Genomic DNA, 25,244 nt, shown 5'->3' on the forward strand with positions numbered 1-25,244 from the left:
ACTAGTGCATCTACACAGCTGCAGGGCTGTAAGTATAGACAAGCCCTGAGAGGTAGTAGCTGTGTCAATAGGAGAAGCCCTCCTGGCGACATAGCGCTATGTACATGGGAGATCGGTCAGTATAATTGTGTCACTCGGGTGTGGATTTTCCACACCCTTGAGCAATGCAGTTATACCAACATGAGTTTGTAGTGTAGACCGGGGCATAGAAATCATCCATCTGGTAACAGATGTGCAGTTAACAGCACATAGAATCATAAAAGTGTAGGACTGTGAGGGCTTATCTACACTTCCGGCTAAATCGGCACTGGTGCGATCGATGCAGCAGGGTTGATTTAGCAGGTCTGGTGTAGACAAGCTAAGTTGATGGCAGAGCATTGTCCCGTCGACGACGTCTGTATGCCACCACCCCGAGAGATGGAAGGTAAGTTGGTGGGAGAGCGGCTTACAGCATTAGTGTAGACCGGCCCCAAGAGACCTCAATTGGTCATCTAGTCCAGCCCTCTGCACTCAAGCCAGGACTAAGTCATAACTAGACCATCGTTGGCAGGTGTTTGTCTAACCTGCTTTTAAAAATCTCCAGTGATGGAGCGTCCACAACCTCCCTAATTCATTTGTTCCAGTGCTTAACTACCCTGACAGATGGGAAGTTTTTACATGTGTGAAATGTACCTGGAGAATTGTAAAGTCTTGGTTGTCTCATGTTGCTGTCATCAAAATATCCAGCGTGGGTGGTGGGAAGACTGCTGTGTCACAACACTCCTGCCCCACCCTGCTTGTGGTAGGTCAGACTCTTAACACTACAGGGCCTTCAATGTTATGGGCCACATTGTGGCTGGGCCCTGTATGAGTGTGCCGTGGGAAAGAGGGCACTCCTCTTCTCTGTGCCCTCCATGCAGGAGCTCCTGGGGGCTTCATACTACTGAAAATCTGGCCACGTACATTATGAGCCTAATTGGAAGCAGAGTTCTTCTGATAATCTGGCCACTTGCTTAGGTGCCTAAATGGCCTAAATCTACCAACAGTCTCTTGATTTGCTGATAAAATGTAGAAGTGCGCACACAGGTTTTTGGTTTGTTTGTTTGTTTCCTAGAACACAGTGGGCTGAATTTCCCCAGAGGATCCAGATATAGCTATAGGTATTCAACAGCCACCAATACATTCCTGCAGGGAAGCATCTACAAAAGGAGTGGTATGTCTCTGGAAAGCACAGTGATCATTGAAGCCCTAGGAAAGTGCCATATGGTCTTAAAAGTGAGTATTGTCATGAGTTCAACAAGTGCCTCCATGACTGACTGCAGTTAGTTAACACAGGATAATACCCCTCCATAGGGTGACTGCTCCATTCAAAATATTTGGTTTACCTGCAAGTAAACAAATCCCTAGGACTAATAATTAGAGTTGCAGAATTGCTTGGATGCGTCACAGCCTTTAAAGTTCTTTACCACTTAATCTGAAGCTAAGTTACATTCCCTTCCCTGAGTAAAACTGCTGCTTTACTGTTGAGAAGTGAAAGAGGACATGAAGTGGATGCCCTTGAAAGAAACTAAGGTGATTTTTAATCACTTTCAGATCTGTATCAGCAAGTTAAAAATACCCATGGTTCTTTCTTTGAGAGAGAACTTCTGAAAGGTTTGGGATCTGTTGGGAATAAGGCAGGGCTAGCACAGTATAAAATTCACTGGGTCACATAATGCTCCCATTGAACTCAATCGGTAAATTGTCACTGACTTAAACGGAGCAGCAGCCCAAGGACTCAGATTGGAGGCTTTATCCAGGCCAAATTCTGGCTGGGCATTATGCATTGATGCCCAGCAGGGGGAGCATGGAGAAATTAATTGCTGATACCAATTCTGGCTTCCTTTTAGACTCACAGAGGTTAATTCATAGATTCTGGGCACAAAGACCCACAGAGACTCTAGGGTGAGCCTTTAGGTCAGGGGAAGGCCCATGCTTTGATGTGTATATGACGTCTGGTTTATTCATGACCCCTGTGCACATGCCCTTGCTCAGATAATATCTTCTAAATATTCTTGTTTTACACAGTCACACAGTTATCTGAGCACCTAGGTCCTTGTGGGCGTGATTTGGGGGAAGATTCTGTATTCAGGGATGTGTGTGACTGGAATAATATAAAGTGCTTTTATGGCATATCTGTGCTTTCACTGACCCAGACATTGGAAGAAGGCACAAAAATGTGCTTCAAGTGGAGACTGCAACTTTATTAACATATCTAACAAAAGACATGGGGATTGAGCAGCTCCCTACAAAATTACCAGCAGGAACTGGTCCAGGGCTGTACCCAAGCAGACTTCAAGAGAATAAGGGGAAGCTACTTCTACCCCATCCATGCCAGTTGAATAAAGGGGAGTGGCTGGAGCGGCCATGATCCCCTGCCTACCTCACTTGATGGATAAGGGTCCAGAGGAGGGGTCTTTGAGCTGCATGAGATGCTCAAGCCTACACCACCACCCTGCAACACCAAGAACGAGGCCCAGTGTCTTCCAATGCTCTCTTGATTCAGGCCCGCTTATAACTTGGCATTTCCTGCCAAAACTATCTGCACTGGCCGCTCTTTTAGAATCTGCAACAAACATTAAAACCAAAATAAACAGTGACTCTAGTTCAGCCTCTTGGGTGCTGAGAGGCTGCTAGATAAACAAGTCACCATGTGGACTGCCAGTTCTGCCATGTGGGTCAATTCCTTCCTGACCCCAAACAGAAACCGGCCAAATCCCCAGACACCTAGGAAGTCCAGCAACCATCCCAAGCATACCTCTTCGCCCCCCTTGAGCCAATGAGGGTAGGCTAAAGGCCGGGTGCTTGCACAATACCCAGCAGGCCAGGAGCCAGTAGTGTCTCCCTGCAACCCCTGAACCAGCCAGATAAGTGGGAAGGTATGTGGCCACCACACCCACTCCCCCCACACTAACTTGGGCCACAGTGTGCTTGGGAGAGGAGAGTCTGGATTCTTCTTCCTCTGACCAAGGGCTCTAGAGGTGTCTATCCTCGTGTCTGATCTGGTCAATGCCCCACCCTAACTGGGAAGGTGCCCAGAATGTGAGTGCTCAGAATTAGACTTATAATTGTTTTTGGTGGTAACTGGTTGACTTACTGATACTTCTATCTGCTGTGTGCTCTGTGCCACGGGATACACTGTAAGGTGATAGTGAGTTACAATAGCTTCACACACCATTTTCTCACTGGCCTACCCATAGCATCTGCTTGCAACTGCTGTAGAAGACACACAAATCCCCCAAGCATGGGAAATGCAGCCTAACACGTTTTGCTGTAAAAGTAAAAACAATGGGGGAAGTGTAATATTGCACCAAAGAAGGCTCAGACAATAGATAGCGTTTAACCCGCTGGGTGTTACTGTTCCCCTGCTGTATCTGACCCAAACAGGATATGAGCCTGTTAGATCCCCAACTGCAAAGCTTTAGCTGAAGCTGCAGCTTGTGCTATTAGCTCTGGAGGTCCCTGGTTCAGTTCATGGTTTACTTATCAAGTATTTTGTTCAAGGCATTGCGTGTAGCCAAGCTCTAGCTTTTCCCTTTCTGTCTGAAATCAAAATGTATCATGCATACACTAGTCTCACCCAGGCTGGGAGGCTTGTTCCCAGATGCAGGTTAGACATGCCCTGTAAGGCCTGATCTGCAACCCTTATTCATGGGGGTAAATATCAAGCAAGCAGTTTGGGGAATTAATCTGACTTGTGAGTTGTCCACCTGGGTTCAGCGAATCTGCTTGTGTGTGAGTAGTGTTGACTTACCTGAATAAGGGCTGGAGAATTGGGCCATTGCTTTGTGTTCTATTTTGTATTTCATTGTTCTTGTGTGAATTAAAGTCCACAAGTTCCTGTTGACAGTGGTGTTTGCCACACGGTTATTTTCCCTCCTAGTTGCAAGATGTACAGATTAAGACGACCCTGACATCCAGAGAGGAGTCTCTGAAGGAAATGGACAGTTTAAGGTAACATGGCTTCTGATCTGGCTCAGTTCCTTTCTTTAGAAACTTTCTTTAGCAGCATCATATTACCATTCTCTGTGTTTCCTCTTTCATTTACTTTTTAGCTGTCGAACAAGCATTGGTCAGGATTACAGCATTGTTAACAATAGTTAAGGGCCATGTGGTTAAAAAAGATCTCTTTGGGATTTTTGTGTAAAAACTGTACATTCATTGGATGATTACCACAATTGGCTGTGCAAAACATCAGACACCTAACTGGTTACTTTCATGTAGTGATACCTGATCTTGTTCACAGTTTTGATAGTTTCATGAACATCTAGGCCCTGGGCTGCTGAGGTTTTGAAAACCTGACACTTAAGGTATAATCTTGGAGTAGTTTATATTTTGTATGATGAAAATATGCTTTGTAGCCTTCCAGAATATTTAAAGGATATTTATTATTTTCCAAATGTCAGTTTCTTCCTTGTATATTTCTTAGTAGCTCATTCATAGCATGCTGTTACTGGGCAGCCCTCTGGATAACTAATGTACAGACACTTATGGGGTGGGGATGACTATACAATAAGACCCTTACAAGCCTTGGAGGGGTGGTATTTTCCCAGAGAGCTGATGTTTCTTGCATCATCAAGAAAAGCTGTTTTGTTGTCTGGTAGGCTGAGCTAGCTAATCTCCCTGTATTGTCCCTCTGCTTGGATTCCCAGCCTTTAAACAACGCAGAGATCTGCACCAGGCCCACAAAAATATAATCAGTTCAATACAGAGGGTCAGAAAGAGCACGTTTTGAGTAAATGCATTGCTTTTAAAAATATTCATTAGGAAAAGCTTTTGTTCCACAATATGAGCATTGATACTGGAGTTCAGATAGTTTCAGGCACAGATGCACCTTCCTCTGGAATGCTGGCTGTGGGGATTTCTGGAGAGATAAGAGCTGTTGTGTCTATTATTCTCTGCAGAGAAGCCAAAAATGCAATGTCAGAATGCTGAAAAAAGGATTAACTGAAGCTTGGCTACTAAAAATAATTATTCAGAACAGCGACACCTTATTAGCATTCTCTTCAGCCTAGTGTATATATACTGTGGTTTAGCCAGGCCTCCATACATGCATGCAACTCCCACTGAATTGAATGGGACTCAGAGGCATATCCATGGGAAATACCCTGTCTCTAGACACAACCACGTCTCCCTTGGCGAGAACTTGATCTGGATGTTGTTCCACAAACGACATTTTTCTCTAAGGTGACTTTTTGCTCTCAGTGGTGGGGAGAATGGTTCATTCGGTAGGGAAGGTGCAAATGAAATGTGTCTTCCACTGATTCGCCCACAGTAGGAGCAATCCTTTTGATAGGAGTACAGTAGAACCCTCTTCACTGGGACACACCCATGGACAGTGGCGTTGGAAGAATTTTTGTAATGGAGAGGGCTGAAAGTCATTGAACAAAACTGTAAACCCTGTCTATGATGGAATTAAATCAGGGGGTGCTGCTGCACCCCTGCACATGGATGGCCTTTCCTTTCCTGTTTGGAGGAATTCCTGATGAACAGAAGTCAGCATTTTAATGCTGACACTGCCTACAGAGCCCCTCATGGCCATGGAATTGGGCAGAAGCACTACCTACCCTGAGGCCTGGTCTACGCTGCGGGGAGGGGGATCGAGCTAAGTTACGCAACTTCAGCTATGTGAATAACATAGCTGAAGTCAACGTACTTAGATCTACTCACCGCGGTGTTGTCACTGTGGTGAGTCGACCGCTGACGCTCCCTCTTCAACTCCGCTTGTGCCTCTCGCTCCGGTGGAGTACCGGAGTCGACGGGAGAGCACTTGGCAGTCGATTTATCACGTCTAGACTAGATGTGATAAATCGCTGCCCGTCGATCCTGCAGGTAATGTAGACAAGCCCTGAGACAGGGACTGAGTTTGCTGCCTGTCCCACACTGGCAGCAAGGACAGATATATATGACCCCTGTTATGGTGGCATATGTAGGCATCATGGAAGGAGCCATTAACAACAAGTCTGTTGGGAAGCCATTCCTCCCCTTTCTGCATGTCCTACAGCTATCAAAGGACAGCAAGGTATCAGAGGGAGAGTATGTAAGTGACACACACACCATGCGTGACCCAAGATTCACTGAATTTCCACAAGTCTTCACCATTAAGTGGTATTACTGTCTTCCATTCAGCAAGAGCCGTTGCCATTAAGTATACTTAGCCTTAAATGGGTTCCTTGGGAGCTGTCCTGATTATGTCCCAATTAAGTGGACTGGGCTGTGTTTCACAGCAATTCGCTTGATAGTTGTTTTTCCAGAAGACTTGTAGGGTACTAGATGAAGTTAAATAAGAGGGGCTGTTACAGAGTGTGGGGGTATGTGACAGAGTGAGCCAGTCCCATTGGAGGGATGCTACCAAGTCAAAATGTCTGCATCCATCAAAGCTCTCAAATTCCCATTGCAGCCAGTGTCTGAACCTAGCAGCTGTGAACTCCTTTGTTGCAGGGAAGTACTAGAGCAGCATCCACTTCAATTTTCTTTCCACGATGGGAAAATTCTGAAGATCTGCCCCCAGCAGTGCGAACAGGCCTGGGTGCTGAACATCAAGCGGGGCATTCTCAGCGTTCTTCAGACATCACCTGCAGCCGCTGGCAATGGAACTGTTGAAGAGGTGAGCGTTGCTGGCTTTTAGCTATCTCCTTTTAAAACGACCAAAAGTCGTTGCTGCTTCATGGCCAGTCAGCAGCCTCTCATGGTCTCACTATGTTTCTAAGCGGACACATCGTAAAATTGGCTCTTCTCGGCATTCTTGTTGGAAGTCTAAGCAGAGCTGGCTCAACTACTACTCTGCTACCCCGGAAGGTGGCTCCTTTTTGCTCCAGAGCAGAGCAGGGTAGAGTCATGGAAGGAGACTTGTGCTGTACCTATTCTGTGGGCAAAGTGCAGACCTCCCTCACCAAGGGCCTGATTCTGCACCCACTGAAAACAACAGGAGCTCTGTCATTGACTTCAAGGGGTTGCAAAATCAGGCTTCAAGGCTCTTAGCTGAGCATCATTTGAACACTATGTTTGAAAACATAAGGTCAAATTCTGCTGTGTTGCACTAAGGTAAATCTGGAGTAACTCATTGAAGTCAGTGGGTTTGTATGAGTGCAATACAGCCATATGAAGTCTCAATGGCACCTAAGCATGTGCCTAGTATTGAACATGTGGTTAAGTCAGGGGCGGGAAAACTTTTTGGCCTGAGGGCCACATCAGGTTTCAAAAATTGTATGGAGGGTCGGTTAGGGGAGGCTGTGTCCCCAAACAGCCAGGCGTGGCCAAGCCCCAGCCTCCTATCCGACCCTCCTGCTTCTCGCCCCCTCACGGCTCCCCCGGGACTCCTGCCCCATCCAACCCCCCCTGCTCCCTGTCCCCTGACCACCTCTGGACCCCCAACCCCTGACTGCCCCCTGCCACCCCATCCAACCCCCCCCCATTCCTGACTGCCCCCCAGGACGTCTGCCCCATTCAACCCCACCTGTTTCCCGCCCTCTGACCGCCCTGACCCCTATCCACACCCCTGACCACGCCCCCAAATTCCCCTGTCTCTCTCCAACCCCCCTGCTCCCTGCCCCCTTACCACGCTGCCTGGAGCACCAGTGGCTGGCGGCACTACAGCCACGCCGCCCAGAGCACCGGGTCAGGCTGCAGCTCTGCAACTGCGCTGCCCGGCCGCCCAGAGCATTGCATCGGCGGCACGGCACGCTGAGGCTGCGGGGAGAGGGGGACAGCAGAGGAGGGTCCGGGGGCTAGCCTCCCGGGCCAGGAACTCAGTGGCCAGACAGGAGGGACTCGCAGGCCAGATGTGGCCCTCGGGCCATAGTTTGCCCACCTCTGGGTTAAGTCATGTCCTGAGTGGGAATGTTTTTCTGAATCAGGGCTTAAGGCACAAAACAAGTGGAGCAATATGTAATATGCGTTTAAGCAATTATGTAATTAAAAATCTTTCAGATTGAAGTTAAACCCTCCAGTCTGACTTTTAAAATGCAAGATCATCTCACCAGGCCATTTTAAATGCATGTGCCTGCCCATGGTATCTGTGGCAAAGCTAATGCACTGCAAGGGACAGTTCAGTTCCCTGAGCCTTTGCTACTTCAGGAAAGCAATTATAGTTAATTGCCGTAATGATCGATACTGTCTGCTTGTATTGTGTGTGAGTATACGTAGATAGGTAGCTTTATTGGTTTTGTATGTTTGTTATTAGATGGATATTCTGGGAAAATGCCCAACCAAATATCAGCGGAAAGGCCCTCTTGTTTTGAAGACAAAAGACTTAAACCTGTGTTCTCACCGGTATTCAGGTTTTATTTCCCTGCAGTCCATAGCTCTGCCTGATATGCTGGTAAGTACTGGGGGATTGGTTGTGGTCCTAACAGGAGTCCTTGCTATTTTCCTGAAGTGATTAAAAAGTGCCAGGCCTGCTAAGTATTTATAACCACATCCTGATGTCAAATATATTTAGTGACGTGTGTTTCTGCTAATCAAAATGTTTCTGATTATTGAAATAAAAGTTACTCAGGCTTAATTACACTTTATGTATGTACATCCCTCCTTAAATCCTCAGAAATAAAACCATGTTAGATAGTCATTAGTTTATAGGTTTCAGAGTAGCAGCCATGTTAGTCTGTATTCGCAAAATGAAAAGGAGTACTTGTGACACCTTAGAGACTAACAAATTTATTTGAGCATAAGCTTTCGTGAGTTACAGCTCACTTCATCGGATGCATTCGGTGGAAAATACAGTGGGGAGATTTATATACACAGAGAACATGAAACAATGGGTGTTACCATACTGTAAAGAGAGTGATCACTTAAGGTGAGCTATTATCAGCAGGAGAGCGGGGTGGGGGGGAGTGGAGGGGGGAAGCTTTTTGTAGTGGTAATCAAGGTGGGCCATTTCCAGCAGTTGACAAGAATGTCTGAGGAACATCGGGGGTGGGGGGGTGGGGGATAAACATGGGGAAATAGTTTTACTTTGTGTAATGACCCATCCACTCCCAGTCTCTATTCAAGCCTAAGTTAATTGTATCCAGTTTGCAAATTAATTCCAATTCAGCAGTCTCAAGTTGGAGTCTGTTTTTGAAGTTTTTTTGTTGAAGTATTGCCACTTTTAGGTCTGTAATCGAGTGACCAGAGAGATTGAAGTGTTCTCCGACTGGTTTATGAATGTTATAATTCTTGACGTCTGATTTGTGTCCATTTATTCTTTTACGTAGAGACTGTCCGGTTTGACCAATTTACATGGCAGAGGGGCATTGCTGGCACATGATGGCATATATCACATTGGTAGATGCGCAGGTGAACGAGCCTCTGATAGTGTAGCTGATGTGATCAGGCCCTATGATGGTGTCTCCTGAACAGATATGTGGACATAGTTGGCAATGGGCTTTGTTGCAAGGATAGGTTCCTGGGTTAGTGGTTCTGTTGTGTGGTGTGTGATTGCTGGTAAGTATTTGTTTCAGGTTGGGGGGCTGTCTGTAAGCAAGGACTGGCCTGTCTGCCAAGATCTGTGAGAGTGATGGGTCATCCTTCAGGATAGGTTGTAGATCCTTGATGATGTGCTGGAGAGGTTTTAGTTGGGGCTGAAGGTGATGGCTAGTGGCGTTCTGTTATTTTCTTTGTTGGGCCTGTCCTGTAGTAGGTGACTTTTGGGTACTCTTCTGGCCCTGTCAGTCTGTTTCTTCACTTCAGCAGGTGGGTATTGTAGTTTTAAGAATGCTTGATAGAGATCTTGTAGGTGTTTGTCTCTGTCTGAGGAGTTGGAGCAAATGCGGTTGTATCAGTTTCCTTTGTTTTTGCTGAGATTTGCTGTTGTATTTGATGAACATTATGTGACAAATACAGCATGTTCCTATATGCTCATGCAACTTTAATTCGGCCCCCTTGCATGTATGCATTACAGTAACATCTTTAATGGCACAATCACAATCGACTGTATTGTCAGGCTTTCTTCATCATTTAATGCACAGGTTGGACAATGCATAGTCAACCTTTCGATATGTCTGTCTGAGGTTTTTCTGAGCGCCCATCTCCCTAGTTTTTAAGTAGCAAATGAGGCAGCTGATCAGTATTTATTTTTTTATCCTCACTGTTCAATGAGCAGATCCCAGCCTCATTCGTAACACACCATTACCCCTGTGCGGTGAGTGTAATAAGGGTCTTCTGGACTCCTGATTCAGTCACTACATCCACCTGGCTTTTTGACTACATTCTATCTCTACACAGCTGAGAATGGTTCTTTGGAATGGCAACACTTAAATAACTTCAGTAGCAGACAGTTTTAAAATGGATTCTGAGCTCTTCTGCCAATGAATACATGTATTTTATTGATCTTCTTTTACTGAGTCATTAATCACATAACTGATTAGCAGACAGCAATGTATGGAGGGACTGGCTTGGTTAAAACTCATGGGTTAGCTAATCCTCCACCCCTCCAAATGTATGATGCTTAAAGAGGTGGTTTAAAACTAAAATTGGAGGGGAAAAATAGAAAGCTGTGGATAAAAAAAGGTGTATGTGAGCTAAATGTCATGTTTTTGGAAAAATCACTAAAAGTTGTTTTAAAAACTCAAGGCTTTCCCAAGCACAATCAGTGTTCATGTCTGTTTTTTACAAACACTAGCAACAGAAATAAGTCAACCACACCTACTGTACGAGCCAGCTGTCAGCTCTTTGACATGAATAGCTTTTTGTTGTACTCAAACCTTTGCTGGCAAAGTAGACCTGGTAAAATTGGTGCCTTATGGAATAAAATGAAACGAGTCCAGTTCATAATGAAAGTTCGTGTGAATTCCATTTCAGAAAAGGGAAGTGCAGGTCGGAAATTGGGACCTTGTTAATGTATCCTTCTCTAGGAATCACAACAGGTCGAGACAGGAATGTCGCAGAGCTTGGGTCCTCTGTGAAGTCTGTGTTTCCCAGAAGAGATTGTGTGAATGGACAGAGGTTGCAAAGAGTTTTTCTGAAATGTTTGTTTCTCTCAGTCGCAGCAGCAGATCCTGTCCTCCAAACTGGAATGCACTCAGAGCTTTAAGGATGGAATCCTGGCAGAGGCCAAATGCACTGAATCCAGTCTTGTTACACCTTTCTCTAGGAAGGGCAGTGGGGCGAAGACACAGACACAGTCCTCACTGAAACTACTTCAAGTGGAAGCAGAGATGTTGTACAAAACAGGTTACTTGATATTTCCAATAACAGCAATTAGTGATTTCCTGGGGAGAGGTGGAAAAAAAAGTATATGGGCTGCCTCTTGCCCTTCCGTCTGCCTGTAGGAACTCCCTTTTTACCAGATCTTTCCTTTCACGTGCTAAAAGGCATGGAACGGGAGACTATATCTGTGGATCTTGGGCTGTTGCCCATTGCCTGCTCTGGGAGACAGGGCCCTGAGGTTCTATAGACCTGGAAGAAAGTGAGTCTCCAAAAATGGTGAGGCTGGTATCCACAAATGAGAGCTTGCAGATCTGAATTCCTCCATGGCTGGCTCCTGTTCTGTGTCTTTCGTAACCCTGGACCTGTAGCACTGATTCAGGCCCTCCCCAATGCACATATTCCCCTTGCAGTGGCAGAGTGTGATGCTTAGCTTTCCCCAGTGTATGGTGCCTAAAATATCAGAAATTCCAATGGTCTTCAAAGGAATATGCCAAGTAGAGCCCCTGTTTCTATCCATTTCCTCATCTCCCTGGGCCTGTCTTCATTAGCAGAACGAATCAATGGGAAGTCAATGGGAAGTTTGCCTAAGTAAGGAGTGGAGACCTAAATGGTGAAACTTTTTATTTTACTGGTGTATATTTCCCTGTAAATTATTCTCTTTTAAAAATAAATCCTAATTTCTCAGAATATTCATATACATATGCTGACATAAGAAGACAAGGCCCCTAAGAGTTTATAGTAAGAGTCCAAACATGTCTCTTTGGCACCCAACATTCCAGTTGAGTTGACTGGGAGTTCAGAAATGGAGGATCGGGGCAGTAACAAGACATAAGTAGATGGGGAGCGATGAAAACAGGCAGGCAAGGTGTGGGAAGGAGAGTATGTGGTTGGTTTTTGTTTCATGTGTGTCTTGTTTGTTCCATGTCTTTCTATGACTTTTTCTTGCAGGTTACATGCTCCCTTAGGCAGTGTACTTAAACACATGCTTACTTTTAAGCATGCAAGCACATCCGTTGACTTCAATTTAGCATATATTTTAGAATTTTGCTGAACTGAAGCTGTAGGTGTTGTCCTCACTGCCAAAAAAGGTGTGTTTTTACTGTGGTTTAACTAATACTTGTTAGCTGTCCTCTGTAAAATCCTAGTGGTGACAAAGCACGGTAGTTTTTAATGTGAGGTAGCTGGGCAAGATCAGTGCTATATCCCTGTCTATGGTAGACCTTATTTATTTAACTTGCAAAACGACAGTGCCTTGTCTACACTAGGATTTTACATACATATTAATTATCCTGCAGTAAAAACCCACCTTTTCTGGCAGGGAAGACATAGCCTCAGAGCATAAGATTCCCTGGGATTTAGTGTTGGCCACAGAAAATATCGACTGCTGCATAGTTGGTTTTTTTCCATGTGTTTCCAGTGGACTCCAGTGATCTCTATGTAAGTAATATGCTGTATGAAAGGGAAGAAAATGAGAGGCCGTCCACAGGAGAAGAGGTGGCTGAACTGGTGCGGAAGCTCTGCTTAGCACACAGCATGAGTTTTGAGGTAAGCCTTCTTTATACAACATCCACCTCATGTTCTTTAGTGGAATAACCAACCATTTGGTGCTATGATGTGTTTCACACAAGTAGTCCATGACTCCCAGAAAGGAAGGTTAATATCCTAATGTTGTTGTCCCTTTTAATCGTTCCATAGGAACAAAGCCTCAGTAGGAAGGGTGCGAACTCATTGGGTATTCAAGAGGCATAGGATGATCTTCTTATTTATTAAGATTAGGATTGTGGTAATCATTGACAGGTTTCAGAGTAACAGCCATGTTAGTCTGTATTCGCAAAAAGAAAAGGAGTACTTGTGGCACCTTAGAGACTAACCAATTTATTTGAGCATAAGCTTTCGTGAGCTACAGCTCACTTCATCGGATGCATACTGTGGAAAATACAGAAGATATTCTTATACATACAAACCATGAAAAAATGGGTGTTTACCACTACAAAAGGTTTTCTCTCCCCCCATCCCACTCTCCTGCTGGTAATAGCTTATCTAAAGTGATCACTCTCCTTACAATGTGTATGATAATCAAGTTGGGCCATTTCCAGTACAAATCCAGGTTTTCTCCCCCCCCACCCCCTTTCCACACACACAAACCCACTCTCCTGTTGGCAATAGCTTATCTATTTTGTAGTGGTAAACACCCATTTTTTCATGGTTTGTATGTATAAGAACATCTTCTGTATTTTCCACAGTATGCATCCGATGAAGTGAGCTGTAGCTCACGAAAGCTTATGCTCAGATAAATTGGTTAGTCTCTAAGGTGCCACAAGTACTCCTTTTCTTTTTGGTAATCATTGAGAGGTCCCAGGCAGAATCAGGGCTCCATTTTGCTAGGTACTATACAAACAGAGGAAAACGTGTTCACTGCCCTGGAAAACTTACAATCTAAATTGAAACAAGGTATAGCAAAAAAGCGTAACAAACAATGGGAAGGAAGGAGGATATGGGTAACAGCAACAAGATTATATGGATTTGTAGGTCAGTTTTTGTACACATGGTTCCAAATCATTTGAAAATATTTTTTTTAAATAAAGAAAATCAGCTACTCCTGACTGCTGCTCAAATCTACCCATTATTAACCTGCTGACTTCTTGCCGGATTCTGTTTCTACCCCGTCACAGGTTTCCTTTGTAGCTTTGGGCAAGTTACTCAAGCTTTCTGTGTCTCAATTATCCATCTGTAAAATAAGGCTCATACTATTTCCCTCCCTTAGTCCCCTGGAGAATTAATTATAGCTAGCGTGAGTGAAGGGCTCGAATACTATGGTGGTGAATGCCATTGTAAAGCTTGCACATATATAAGATTAAATAGTGGTTGTTCCTTGCAGTGTAGTTGCCCAATGCTTAATGTTTGTTTTCATCGGAGCATGTGCAGTGTTCAGGATCATGATAAATACTTTTAAAATTGTTCCAGAATTAGTCATGAGCTGTAACAGGAAAGACTCAAATATCTATTCATAATTATAGCTCTAATGTAATCATATTACAATTGCTGTGTGAGATCATGCTAAATCACTTTAAAGCAATAGTGCAAAGGTGACCACAATTTCTTTTACTTGTTGCAAAATATCTGGTTTCCTATATCACACAGCTGGAAAATGATGAGTATCTATTTATTTAATATGCTGAATAGATGTTGGCCATATTAATCCCTGGCATAACTCTTTTGCATTCATTTGAGCTACATCAGAGTTGAGGTTTGGCTCAATTTGTCCCTATGAGAACTCTTTGGGGAGGCAGAGAGGAGAGAGAATGGTGTACTGTAGCTACCTTTCAAATCAGTTCAGTGTTTAGGATGTAAAAATATATTCATTTATTTATTCTTAATTCTTTCCAAAATAAATATCTATTTAACTGACCATTTTAAAAGGCTGGAAAAATGTATGAGGTGCTACTTTATATGTAATAATTTTAAATGTCTCAGAGTTTCATTACTCTGTATTAATTTTAATAAAATAGGAGAATGACACTTTCACATGGTATATAGCTGAGGACCCAAAGTGGAATGTTTGGATTAGCAGTTAGCATTGTCATAAAGCACTGGCTGATGGGTTTGAGTACTGCTGGCATGATCTCGTGTTGAGATTCTCTTCCAGCCTCCAGAATTGAGATGAAAGATCCCTGTAAACGGATTTGTTAAATGTAAAGGGTGTCTTGGGAGCCTCCACTCACCATTTGCTGTCACACATCTTTGTTTTTGGGGAGCAGGGAGAGGATGGCTTCACTCTCTTGCTCTGTTCGTTATTTAGTCTAATTGTGTAACATAGGGACTAGGGTGATAAAGTGGTGTTGTGAAGGGCTTGATCCTTGAGGTCAATGGGAGTTTAGCCTAAGGTCTGTGTGATTTGTTGTTGCAATAATCCGGAGGGGCCCCAGTCAGGGATATAGGGCGTTGTCCGTAGGCACTGTCCATGCTTGCAGTCCAAGGGGGGTGGTTAATCTGACCCATTACTTACGTTTCAGTTACCACAAAGATTATGGATCACATCCTGCTCTCAGCTATGCTGGTGTAAAAGAGCCACTCCAGATTTACATCAGCACAGAGTGAGTGGAGAATTTGGCCCTGTCAGTCCAATCCTGTAAAGCATGGATCTCAATGAGAGCTGCGGGTGCTCGATGCCTGGCAGGACTGGCCCCACTTCCATGGGGCCTTAATCCGCTCAAGCCAGCCTAGCACACTTCAAGCAAAACTCTCTTGTCTCCAGTGAGGGAGTGTGGACCTCTCAGGCAATAATTGGTTCTGGTCAATGGTTAATGAGCTCAAAGGGTGAGTACAGGTATTTGTTCAGTGTGGCATGAGACTCAGGGTTAGGGGATAGGGTTGGGGAGAGAGGTCACAGTCACAACTGGAACAGGGGGACTCCAAGTCAACCATGCTAAGTTACAATCTCAGTAGTTACTCCTAGACTATTAGGTGGCTCTAATTGTTTGACCCTTGTATCACAGGCCAGCAAAGGCCAGTGAGTAAGAATAAGGCTGGGGAGAAGGAAGGAGGACTGCCTGGATCTTTGTTTGGCATGATAGAACGTTCCCTGAGTATTGGGTAGTTTGGCTGCCCCTTTAGCTGAACAGCCGGGAGCAAAGTGTGATTAGCGGAGCTATAAAAGTAACCTCCCCTAGTAAATGAGTGATTAATTTTATATGTGTTGGACCTTGCAGAGGGAATGTGTGATGGCATTTAAGAACAGATTATGAGGCTCTGTGCTGTTTGGAAAATGTCATAATACTGCCACCTTGGACTCAAGAAGCTATTTCAAATAAGGTATGGAGCCTTTTTAAAATGCAGAATCTAGGAGAAAGTGTCCCCAAGGGAATGATAGTTAATTTCCCCAGTAGCCGTTGTGTCATGTGTGTCTCCAAAAAGCCACACTGACTTCTTGTATGGGAGGCTTGTTTTGTAAATTGCTAAGATTAGCACAAGTAGCTGTTGTCTGTTCAAATGCCCAAAAGAGAGTTAAATTATTCATAATATGCATGTCCCAACACTGGAGACAATTGGTTGTCAGCTGTTTTCACTGTTCCATGGGACTCCTTCTGTGTGACAAGAAGTTTGAAATGGGACCTGTATTATTCCCCCAGCCCCCTTTTTCTGTTTTTCATTCACCTCATTCCAACCAATAAAATATCCTCTGGGCCAGGAAGAGAGTTATGGGAATGGCCATGGCGTTGTCTGGGAGACTTATTCCTTGGCATCCATGTGTCGCTTATTTGTCTCCCTATTGTCTGGCTCTGAATGAAGCAAGATTATGCATTTCATTCAGGAAACAAAAACAAGAATAAATAGAGAGGAAAATCCCCCAAAACAGTGAACAGTGCGAAGGAGGAGGGGGAAATTGTGTCACTCCCCAGGAAGCTGAGGGTTTTTAAAATGCCATTATGAGAATGGATTGAATTTCAATGTGGATGGAGATTAGCTAATGGACCGTTAACGAAACAAGCGCAGAATTAAAAAAAAAAAAACAAAGAAAGGAGAGACGCAACTGTCACTTTCAGAGACTCTTGCCGTGAGGCTTTGATGCAGCTTCTGCAGTGGCCTCCATTAACGTTGTGGTACTGGAGTGTAAGCCCTTGGGAACGCAGCCCTCTATTCACCAAAGTGGTGCGGCACGGACAGTGGCACAGTTAGCTCCCCCCACCCCCAGCTCTGAGCTGGATGGGTGACCTCTAGGATCAAGAGGTTAGTTTGTTCTCCATTCCCATTCATTCCTTGGCCTCACTCCTAAAGTGTTCCGAAAAGTTGCTAATTAGTACCAATTTGGGTGGTGTCTGTGGTGTGGACGCTTGTGTGCTGTGAGTTGGACTCATGGCTTTTGACTCTAGGGAGCAAAGCTGAATCCTTCCCTGGTAACATAAGTGATGGAAGAGAAAAAGAGATGGGGAAACAGTATAGATTGCTTTGCTTTTAGCAGCTACGACTGTTCCTTACCTCCTGAACTTGTCAGTACTTACTTTTAGTGCACAGTTGGCCTCAGTTATGAACAGAAAACGTCACATACCCTGAATGCTTAGAAGACAGAAATGGAACAGGTCTGTTAGGTCACCTTGTCCCTCTCAATGCCAAGCCAGGACTGCACCCCACTAAACATCTACTGCTGTTTTGTCCAGTCTAGTTTTAAATATCCCAAGTGATTGGGCTTCTGCCATTTCCCATGGGAGACTGTTTCACACTTTAATGGAGCCCACTGTCAAGCAGTATTTGCAGACCTTAGGTGGACTACTTTTGTATGGATCTAAATAATTCCTCTCCTTCCTTGATGTTTACATGATCCACATATTTGTTGACAGTTATCATGCCTTCCTTTAGCTGTCACTTAGCAAAATGATTGCTTTTAAAATCTTTCATTGTAAGCCATCTCCTCCTCCCAGCCATCAGCCAGTTTTGTTGCTTTTCTATGAACTACTTGGAGTTTGTCAATATCTCCTAGTAATGCCGTGCCCTGAAATGACTACAATATTCCAGGTGTTTGTGCATTCCAGCTGTTTAAGAGAGGGACCTTTACCCCAGCTTTTACATATGCCGCCTAAAATTGCGTTAGCTTTTTTTTACTACCCTACTGTGTTGTAAAGTTATGTTTCATTTGCTCTCTGTTCCCACTTCCAAGTCTCTTCTGGCATTAATACTTCCTAAGTTTCTCCTTCCCATTGAATATTGGTGGGTTGGATTATTCTCCCCTGAACAGAGATTAATCTGATTTTTCCAAGTAGAATCACATTTTGTTATTTTCAGGCACCTTTGTATTATTCCGCTGTACTCATTGGGGTTCACAGCTCCGCCCAGCTGAATATCTGCATATTTCTTTACTCTTTACTTCCTCTCCTAGACCTTTAATGAAAATACTAAACGATACTGAGCCTAACAGTGATCCCTATGGCGCCTCACTAGGCATCTCGTTCAAGCTTTGGTGTAAATTATTAACCTGTATTTACTGTCCTGCTGGTTTTTAGTCTGAATCACGTTTGTATCCCAGGCCATTTGAATTAATGTTATGAGTTGGGCTGGCTGAAATTTTTTGTCTAAACTGTATTTTGTCAGACTTTTTTTTAAATAAATGAATTTTTCCATGAAAAAGTACCTATGTTTTGTGAAAACCATACACTTTTTGGCTGAAAACTTTTGGTTTTAGATAAGGATTTTCAGTTTTTCAACATAGAATTTTCCACAAGAAAAGAACCGAATTTTTCAACCAGCACTAGTTGAGAACAAGTTTTCTGCAGACATGCTAGCAATACCCAAATCCATCTATTGCTTTCCCTTGTCCACCAATCCTTATTGCTCATGATTCCATTATCCTCTAGAAGTTTTATGAGTGGTTTTCCTATTTTACTTAGTTAGAAATTAATCATATACATTTGTAAAGCTCTACTATTTATCTGTCTTAGGTACTTACATGGCTCCCATGACCATAGTGATGGGAGGACAATCTTTAGTGTATTTATCCTCACAACACCACTGTGAGTTAGGGAATTATTATTATCCACATTTTACAGATGAGAAATGGAGGCAGAGAGAGCCTAAATGACTTGCCAGAGGTTACACAGGAAGTCTGTGATAAAGCAGGGATTTGACTCCAGCTCTTCACAAGTCCTAGGTTAACACCCAAGCCAATGGACCATTCTCCCTCTCCACTGATACATCCATTGTGAATTCAACAGTATTGTGAGTGTTATAAATCAGCACTGAACTTGGCCCAGAAATACAAATATTCTTTCACTGCTTCACTACAGGATGCAATGGTCTTTTTTAACCTTGATGTTAGGTGGTGTTGAGATGGGGTAGTCAGTTAAGCTGTAACCTTACTGAGGACCCTTCACTCAGCATTAAAAGTGATTTGTTTTTCCTCTTACACACACCTCAAGAAATTTTGTAATTCTAGCAAAAACATAAACAGTATTTCCCCCTCTTTGACAACATAAATATTAGCATGTATTTGAAATTGGGAGGTAATGTAATAAACTATGAACTGAAGAGGTGTTTAGTTTTTTTCCAGATAAAAGTATTTTTGTTGACATTAAATACAAGCATTTACTCTGTTTAAAGCTTAATACCTTATTTGCTGCCAACTACTAGAGCTTATAAAGTCACAAGGGGTTCAGCTTGATTATTAGTGTATATGTTTTATGCAAGTATGGTTTCCTTTTATTTGATATTATTAGCACGCTGCTTCTGAATTACATAGTTCCCTCTTCACCTTACTTACTTACTATTGAAAACTGAAGGTGTCTTAGATTTCTTTCTTAAATTGAACATGTGTTAGAAAAATATAACTTCCTTGAATTGAAGATGAGTGCTGAAATGAAGTGGAGTTGGTCTGATGACGCCCCTACATTATCATTGCTTGGGGCATTTTTCCCAATCTCCTGACATGCTTTCTTTAGACCACAGTCATCAGCAATTCTTTCTTACTTTGATTGGACACTTTCATCCCTTTCCTTCTCCGTCAGACCTTTCTTTAGTTGTTGCACATTTCCAGTCAGCTAAATCAGGGCCATAATAAGGTTAAGCATTTAAACATATGCTTAATGTTAAGCCTGCATGCGCTCCCATACCCTGTTCATCAATGCCCTGATTCAACAAGGTATTTCAGGGTGTGCAAATCCCAATGAAGTCAATAGGACTTCAGCACCATCTTAAAACTGTTATGTACTTGCCAAGTAGGGGTGGGATTAAACACATGCTTAAGTGCTTTGCTAAATTGGGGCCTATATAGTACATGTAGTTAAAGTTAAGCTAGTGGGATACCGATATTAAAGATAGAAGGAACGTTACAAGTCCTAGGTCTTAGGCCCTGATCCAAAGCCCATTGAAATCTGTGGCAATTTTTCCATTGATGTCAATGGGCTTTGGATCAGGTCCTTTAGTTATTGCATTAGTTTAGAATTGAAACTGGGTAAAAGTTTCAAAAGTGTCTCAAAGACTTAGGAACCACAGTCCTATAGAAGGACAGTGGAGTTTAAACTCCTACAGGATTTATAAACGTTACCCATTTATTTGTTATGTGTGCCTTTATAAAGAGCAAAATAAGTGTATTATTCAGTCTAAAATGACTATTATTAGAATAAAGGAAACAGCAACAAGGAAGAGACACAATAAAGCTTGGAAGAGAGAGCACAGTGTGTGTGGATGGGTGTATCTCCTTCTCACTGACTGCAGCACCTCTGAGAATAAAAAATGGCCACCCACATGCCCCAGTTAGGAGAGCGTTTAAGCATTGTGCGTAAATCCATCTGTATTCAGCAAAGAACTTAAGTGCTTGAGTCCTATTGACGTTTTGTAGCTGCAGTCAAGACTGCTAAGATGTATAAGACCAATTTGTGAACCCCTTACTCACACTGGTCAGCAGTTACTAACACAAGTGCTCCTGTTGACTTCAGTGAGGCTACTCACGTGAGTAGCTACTGGGTTATCGCCCTCATGCCCATCACTTGTACAGTAAACTTCTGACCCAGATTTTTACCAATGCTTTGGAAGAAGTCTATTGTATACTTGTCTGGATGTTGTGCTGGATACAGGATATCAATGACTCTCCTAAGTTTATAATGTTCAGGGTTTGGTGGTTTCATTTTTGAAGGTGCCTGTAAAGATAATGCAGGAATTATCTTTTTCTTTTCTTTTTGTTGGTGTATTTTATTTTGGTAAGATTAATGTGCTATTGCTGAGCATAGTCCAGTTAGAACAAAACCATAAAGAGTAATACCCACACACCGATCTGTGAAAGTATTCTCAAAAAAATGTATATGGTAAGAGATTACTCCATCTGCTTACATAGTGCCAGCTTCTTTTTAATGAAAACCTCCTGGCAGGCTTTAATGAAAATCTAATTCTGGCATGGGATTATACCACGTTCTCGTTGCTCTTGGAAGCAGTTCTGGAGCTCTCATTTTCCACATAAATAGTAAGAAACATGTAAATGATCGGGCTGTTTACTGAGGAGGCAGTTCTGTGTAGAAACCCACTGCAAGTGTACAGGATCACAGGAAATTTCAGGACAGCTAGAAGTTAGGGAGCCAAATTAGGTCTGCCCCGTTCTTTGGAGCTTTGAATTGGCAGAATTAAACCACTCTCTCTCTCTCTCTTTCTCTCTGTGTGTATATATTTATATATATACACACACACACACACACACAAGACCCATAGTGATGTCTTTTGGGTAAGAATAATATTTTTACTTTACAGCCTTTCAAATCCGAAATGAATAATTTAAATGAATCCAATTAAAGTGCAACACCAACTAAAGCTTGGACACCTTAAAATGTATGGTATGTTAAAAGAAACACACAAGTCTCCAGGTGTAATAAAATATCATCCTAATCCTACAGGAGATCAAAAATACTTGGAATAAATAGGGTTTATCAAAATCAGAGGTGTTATTTGGTAAGTAATTCCCTTCCCACCAGAGGACAGTCTGTATATGGTTAACAGGGAGTTTCAGATAATTGGGGTTTGGATAGATAAGACTCCTGTATAAAAATCAAACGCACACTGTCTTTGTTGAGCATGCATAACTCTATTTACATTAAGTGAGCGGTGCGCAAAATGCGGAGAATACAGACCTACGTTTGTTTAATGTGATTTCTTGATGCACAGTTTTCATTACTTTCAAGTTGTATGGTCTTTGAGGGTTTGTTTTAGTGATTTCTAGCTTGGAGCATTTGTATATGACAGCGGTACTGACATAAAAAAGGGGGACTAGCTCCGGTAACCAGATGAAAAGAGAATCTACCACACGTATTTGTTTCAGGGAAAAGGTTTCCATTAAAGAAGGAGACAATCAATCACTTGTGAGTTTCCATAGTAAATCTCTACATAAAACTTGAAAAAAATCAGAACAAGTGACTAGAACTGTACAGGAACCAGAATTTCCAATTTGTAGGCAATTTAATTTTTAGATGTTTTTCTAAACTAAATTTAATCAAAATTGACATGTTCCCCTGGAAAGATTTGATTTTGAAGACATCATATTTTCTGATGGAAAAGTGTTCCATCAAAAAAAATTTGACCAGCTCTAAAAGTGACCATGAGAACTACAGAGAAACATTTGCTTTTCTCCAAGTGTATCCATCTTAAAATATCACAGTTGAGTATTGGCCAAGATGAGCAGGTAGATTCCAAAATAAGTCTCATCAGGAGTAAGCATGGAATGAAGAGTACTGAAAAACTTTACCTGGAAAATGTTGTCTTAAGAGTAGAACTCGCCACATCCTGAAGGAGGCACCTGACTGGGGAAAGAAACTATGGTCAAGGAATAGATACCAGACCTGCAAAAACAAGCCCATAATTAGATACAAGATACGTGACTAAGGTGGTGAGGGGAGGGAGTCGCAGCCCAGGGGCACTGTGGGTGCTGGGCAGGGGACGCGGCTGCTTGGGGGGGGGCGCATTGCAGCCCAGGGGCCTCCGCTCTGCCCCAAGCCCCGGTTCTGCAACTCCCATTGGCTGGGAACTGCAGCTAATGGGAGCTGCGGGAGTAGTGCCTGCAGGCGGAGGTAGGAGCTGAGGGAGGGGAGTTGCTGTTGCCCTTCCGGGGACACGCCCCACCCCCAGTAAGCACCGCCCCGGCCCCCAACCCCCAGCCCTGAGTCCCCCCACACCCAAACTACTCCTGCTGGGGAGTGGGGGTGCCCGAGACTGCCTGAGCAGCAGCCGGTATGCCTGGCCCAGGGTCTGCCTGAGCTGCTCAAGTGGCCCCCGGGCCAGGCACACAGGCCTCTGCAGTTGTCAGGGAGGTCACGGAAAGTCACGGAATCCATGACCTTGGTGACAAACATGGAGCTTTAACTATGACCATTCCTGGAAGGGATGGCTGTCTGCAAAAACTGGCCAACTGGACAAGATCTGCTTGTTTACTTAAGCTTGTTTCCAACATTGGGCTTTAGAGAATGAAAGTTAGCGCTAATAGGGCATTATACATCCAAAGAGGCCTTGGGAAAAGCAGCCCTTCTTCACTCTTTATCAGTGTATCATAGACTTACACAATCTAGTACAGTCACTCTGCTTTTCAGTGCCTTCTTAGAACTGGAACACTTGATTTATTTCCAAACCAGCGTTCTTTTGCTCCAGCTACATGTACATTGATGTGGCAATGAACTAAATACTAAAAGAGGCACTGTTCAATTTAGGCCCAAATTTTAACGTTTTAAAATAAATTGACATGAAATAAATTCTGTCAGCTTTGCGTGCGTTACTTCACAGAGGGAAGATGTAACCATTAATAAATCACTAAGATAAATGATGTTTTGCATAAGTGCTAGGTATCATATAATATTATACTTTGTGATTGTGTTGTTTGTATTGTAGTAATGCCTTGGAGCTGCAGTCATGCAGCAGCAACCCATTGTGCAGCGTGCTGTCTGCTAGGTGTAGCTGCTGTATCTAAGAGCTCTGTGTAGTTCAAAAGCTTGTCTCTCACACCAACAGAAATGTGTCCAATATAGGATATTACCTCACCCATCTTGTCCCTCTAATATCCTGGGACCAAAACTGCTATAAGAACACTGCAAACAAGTGCCATTCAAACGCAGAACAAAAAGATGGTCCCTGCTCTAAATTATACCCAGTTACACTGTCATTGATTTGTATTGTGGTAGTGCCTTAAGACCCCTAACTAAGATTGGGACCCCATTGTGGTAGGGACTTTGCAGACAGTTAGAGACAGTCTCTTTCCTGAACAGATTACAATCTAAATAGAAAAGACAGACCAAAGGAGAGGAGGAGAGGCAGAAACACAGAACAGGGGTGGCCAAAGATGACACTGCAGGCTCAGTGGCTGAGCTAAATCCTACTCCAGTGCCCTATCCACTGAACCATGCTTCCTCTATAACTATTATATAACCTGTACTGTCGTCCTTTATTTCTAGACTGCAGACCTCTTCATGAGTCTGGTGTTTGAGCTTCGAAGTCTCTCTGCTGACACTTTAATAGGCCTTTGGCGTAGATCTTCATTTAAATGCAGGGACAACTGGTAAGATTCCTTTAACAGTGATTAGCTGTATTCTTTTAAGGTAAAGAAATGTATTTCCTTTACCTTGATTTTGATCATATCCTACGCCAAAATAGTTGTGTTAAGTTCTGCTCTGCTCTACTGTGAGTCTCATTTCAATGACCGAAAGATGATGTTCCCCTTCAAGCATGCATTTCAATAACTTTCCAAAGTATGTATCAGAGTGTCTTCAAGCAATTCCAAGACCCACTTCCCACAAAGCCAGGTGATTTCTGTGACAGAATATAGTGGTAAGTACACAAGAAGACTTGCATAGCTCTCCAAAAGAAAGGAATCTGCTGGCTCATATTTGAAATAAGCTTCTCAAATGGTCAGTGGCAAAGCCCTGTCTTGGGTTCACAGGTATGTGTTTTGAGATGTGCTTTCAGACAGGATCAATGGTCTTGTAGTTAAGATGCTGGATTGGGATTCAGGAGATCTGGATTCTATGACCAGTTTTTCTGCAAACTCCCTGGACTCCTTGGTCAAGTCCCTTGATCTCTCTGGGCCTCAGTTCTCCATCTGTAAAACAGGGATAACAATGCTTTGTTTCTCCCATTCTTTGTGACTTGTCTGTTTAGACTGTAAGTGCTTCGGGGCAGGTAAGGTCTCTTACAATGTGTTTTTTGGAGTGATCTGAACAGTGGGGCCCCCATCTCTGTTGGGGCCTTTAGATGCTGCTGTAATATAAATGATAACCATGGTAGTGTCTCCTATGAGTGGAACACTATACAACCCCTGCTTATATTTTGCCACCTAGCAGGTCTGATTCTCTTCTCTTCCAAGGCCAGAACGGACCATTGAGATAATCTAAACTGAACCGTATAACAAAGGCCATAGATCTTCCTAGAGCAGATCTTTTAGAAAAACATCCAATCTTGATTTTAAAATTGTCAGGGATAGAGAATCCACCACGACCCTTGGTAAACTGTTCAATGGTTAATTACTCTCACTGTTAAAAATATATGTCTTATTTCCAGTCTGAATTTGTCTAGCTTCATCTTCCAGCCACTTGATCGTGTTCTACCTTTCTCTGCTAGATTGCAGAGTCCATTATTAAATATTTATTTCC

General features: G+C 43.2%; 1 protein-coding gene across 4 annotated transcripts in view; it reads left to right on the forward strand.

The window, feature by feature from the left end:
- LOC102932729 overlaps window positions 1-25,244 on the forward strand; it is a 152,358-nt gene that overhangs the window by 8,950 nt on the left and 118,164 nt on the right. For all 4 annotated transcript variants that reach the window (XM_043523560.1, XM_043523559.1, XM_043523561.1 and 1 more), the window contains exons 3-9: window positions 1,094-1,254; window positions 3,902-3,972; window positions 6,460-6,625; window positions 8,201-8,338; window positions 10,980-11,169; window positions 12,563-12,690; window positions 24,051-24,154. In XM_043523560.1, the coding sequence (XP_043379495.1) occupies window positions 1,094-1,254; window positions 3,902-3,972; window positions 6,460-6,625; window positions 8,201-8,338; window positions 10,980-11,169; window positions 12,563-12,690; window positions 24,051-24,154 (958 nt within the window). The remainder of the gene's footprint in view (window positions 1-1,093; window positions 1,255-3,901; window positions 3,973-6,459; window positions 6,626-8,200; window positions 8,339-10,979; window positions 11,170-12,562; window positions 12,691-24,050; window positions 24,155-25,244) is intronic.

This window comes from Chelonia mydas, chromosome 10, assembly GCF_015237465.2.
Source record: "Chelonia mydas isolate rCheMyd1 chromosome 10, rCheMyd1.pri.v2, whole genome shotgun sequence".
Taxonomy (NCBI): domain Eukaryota; kingdom Metazoa; phylum Chordata; order Testudines; family Cheloniidae; genus Chelonia; species Chelonia mydas.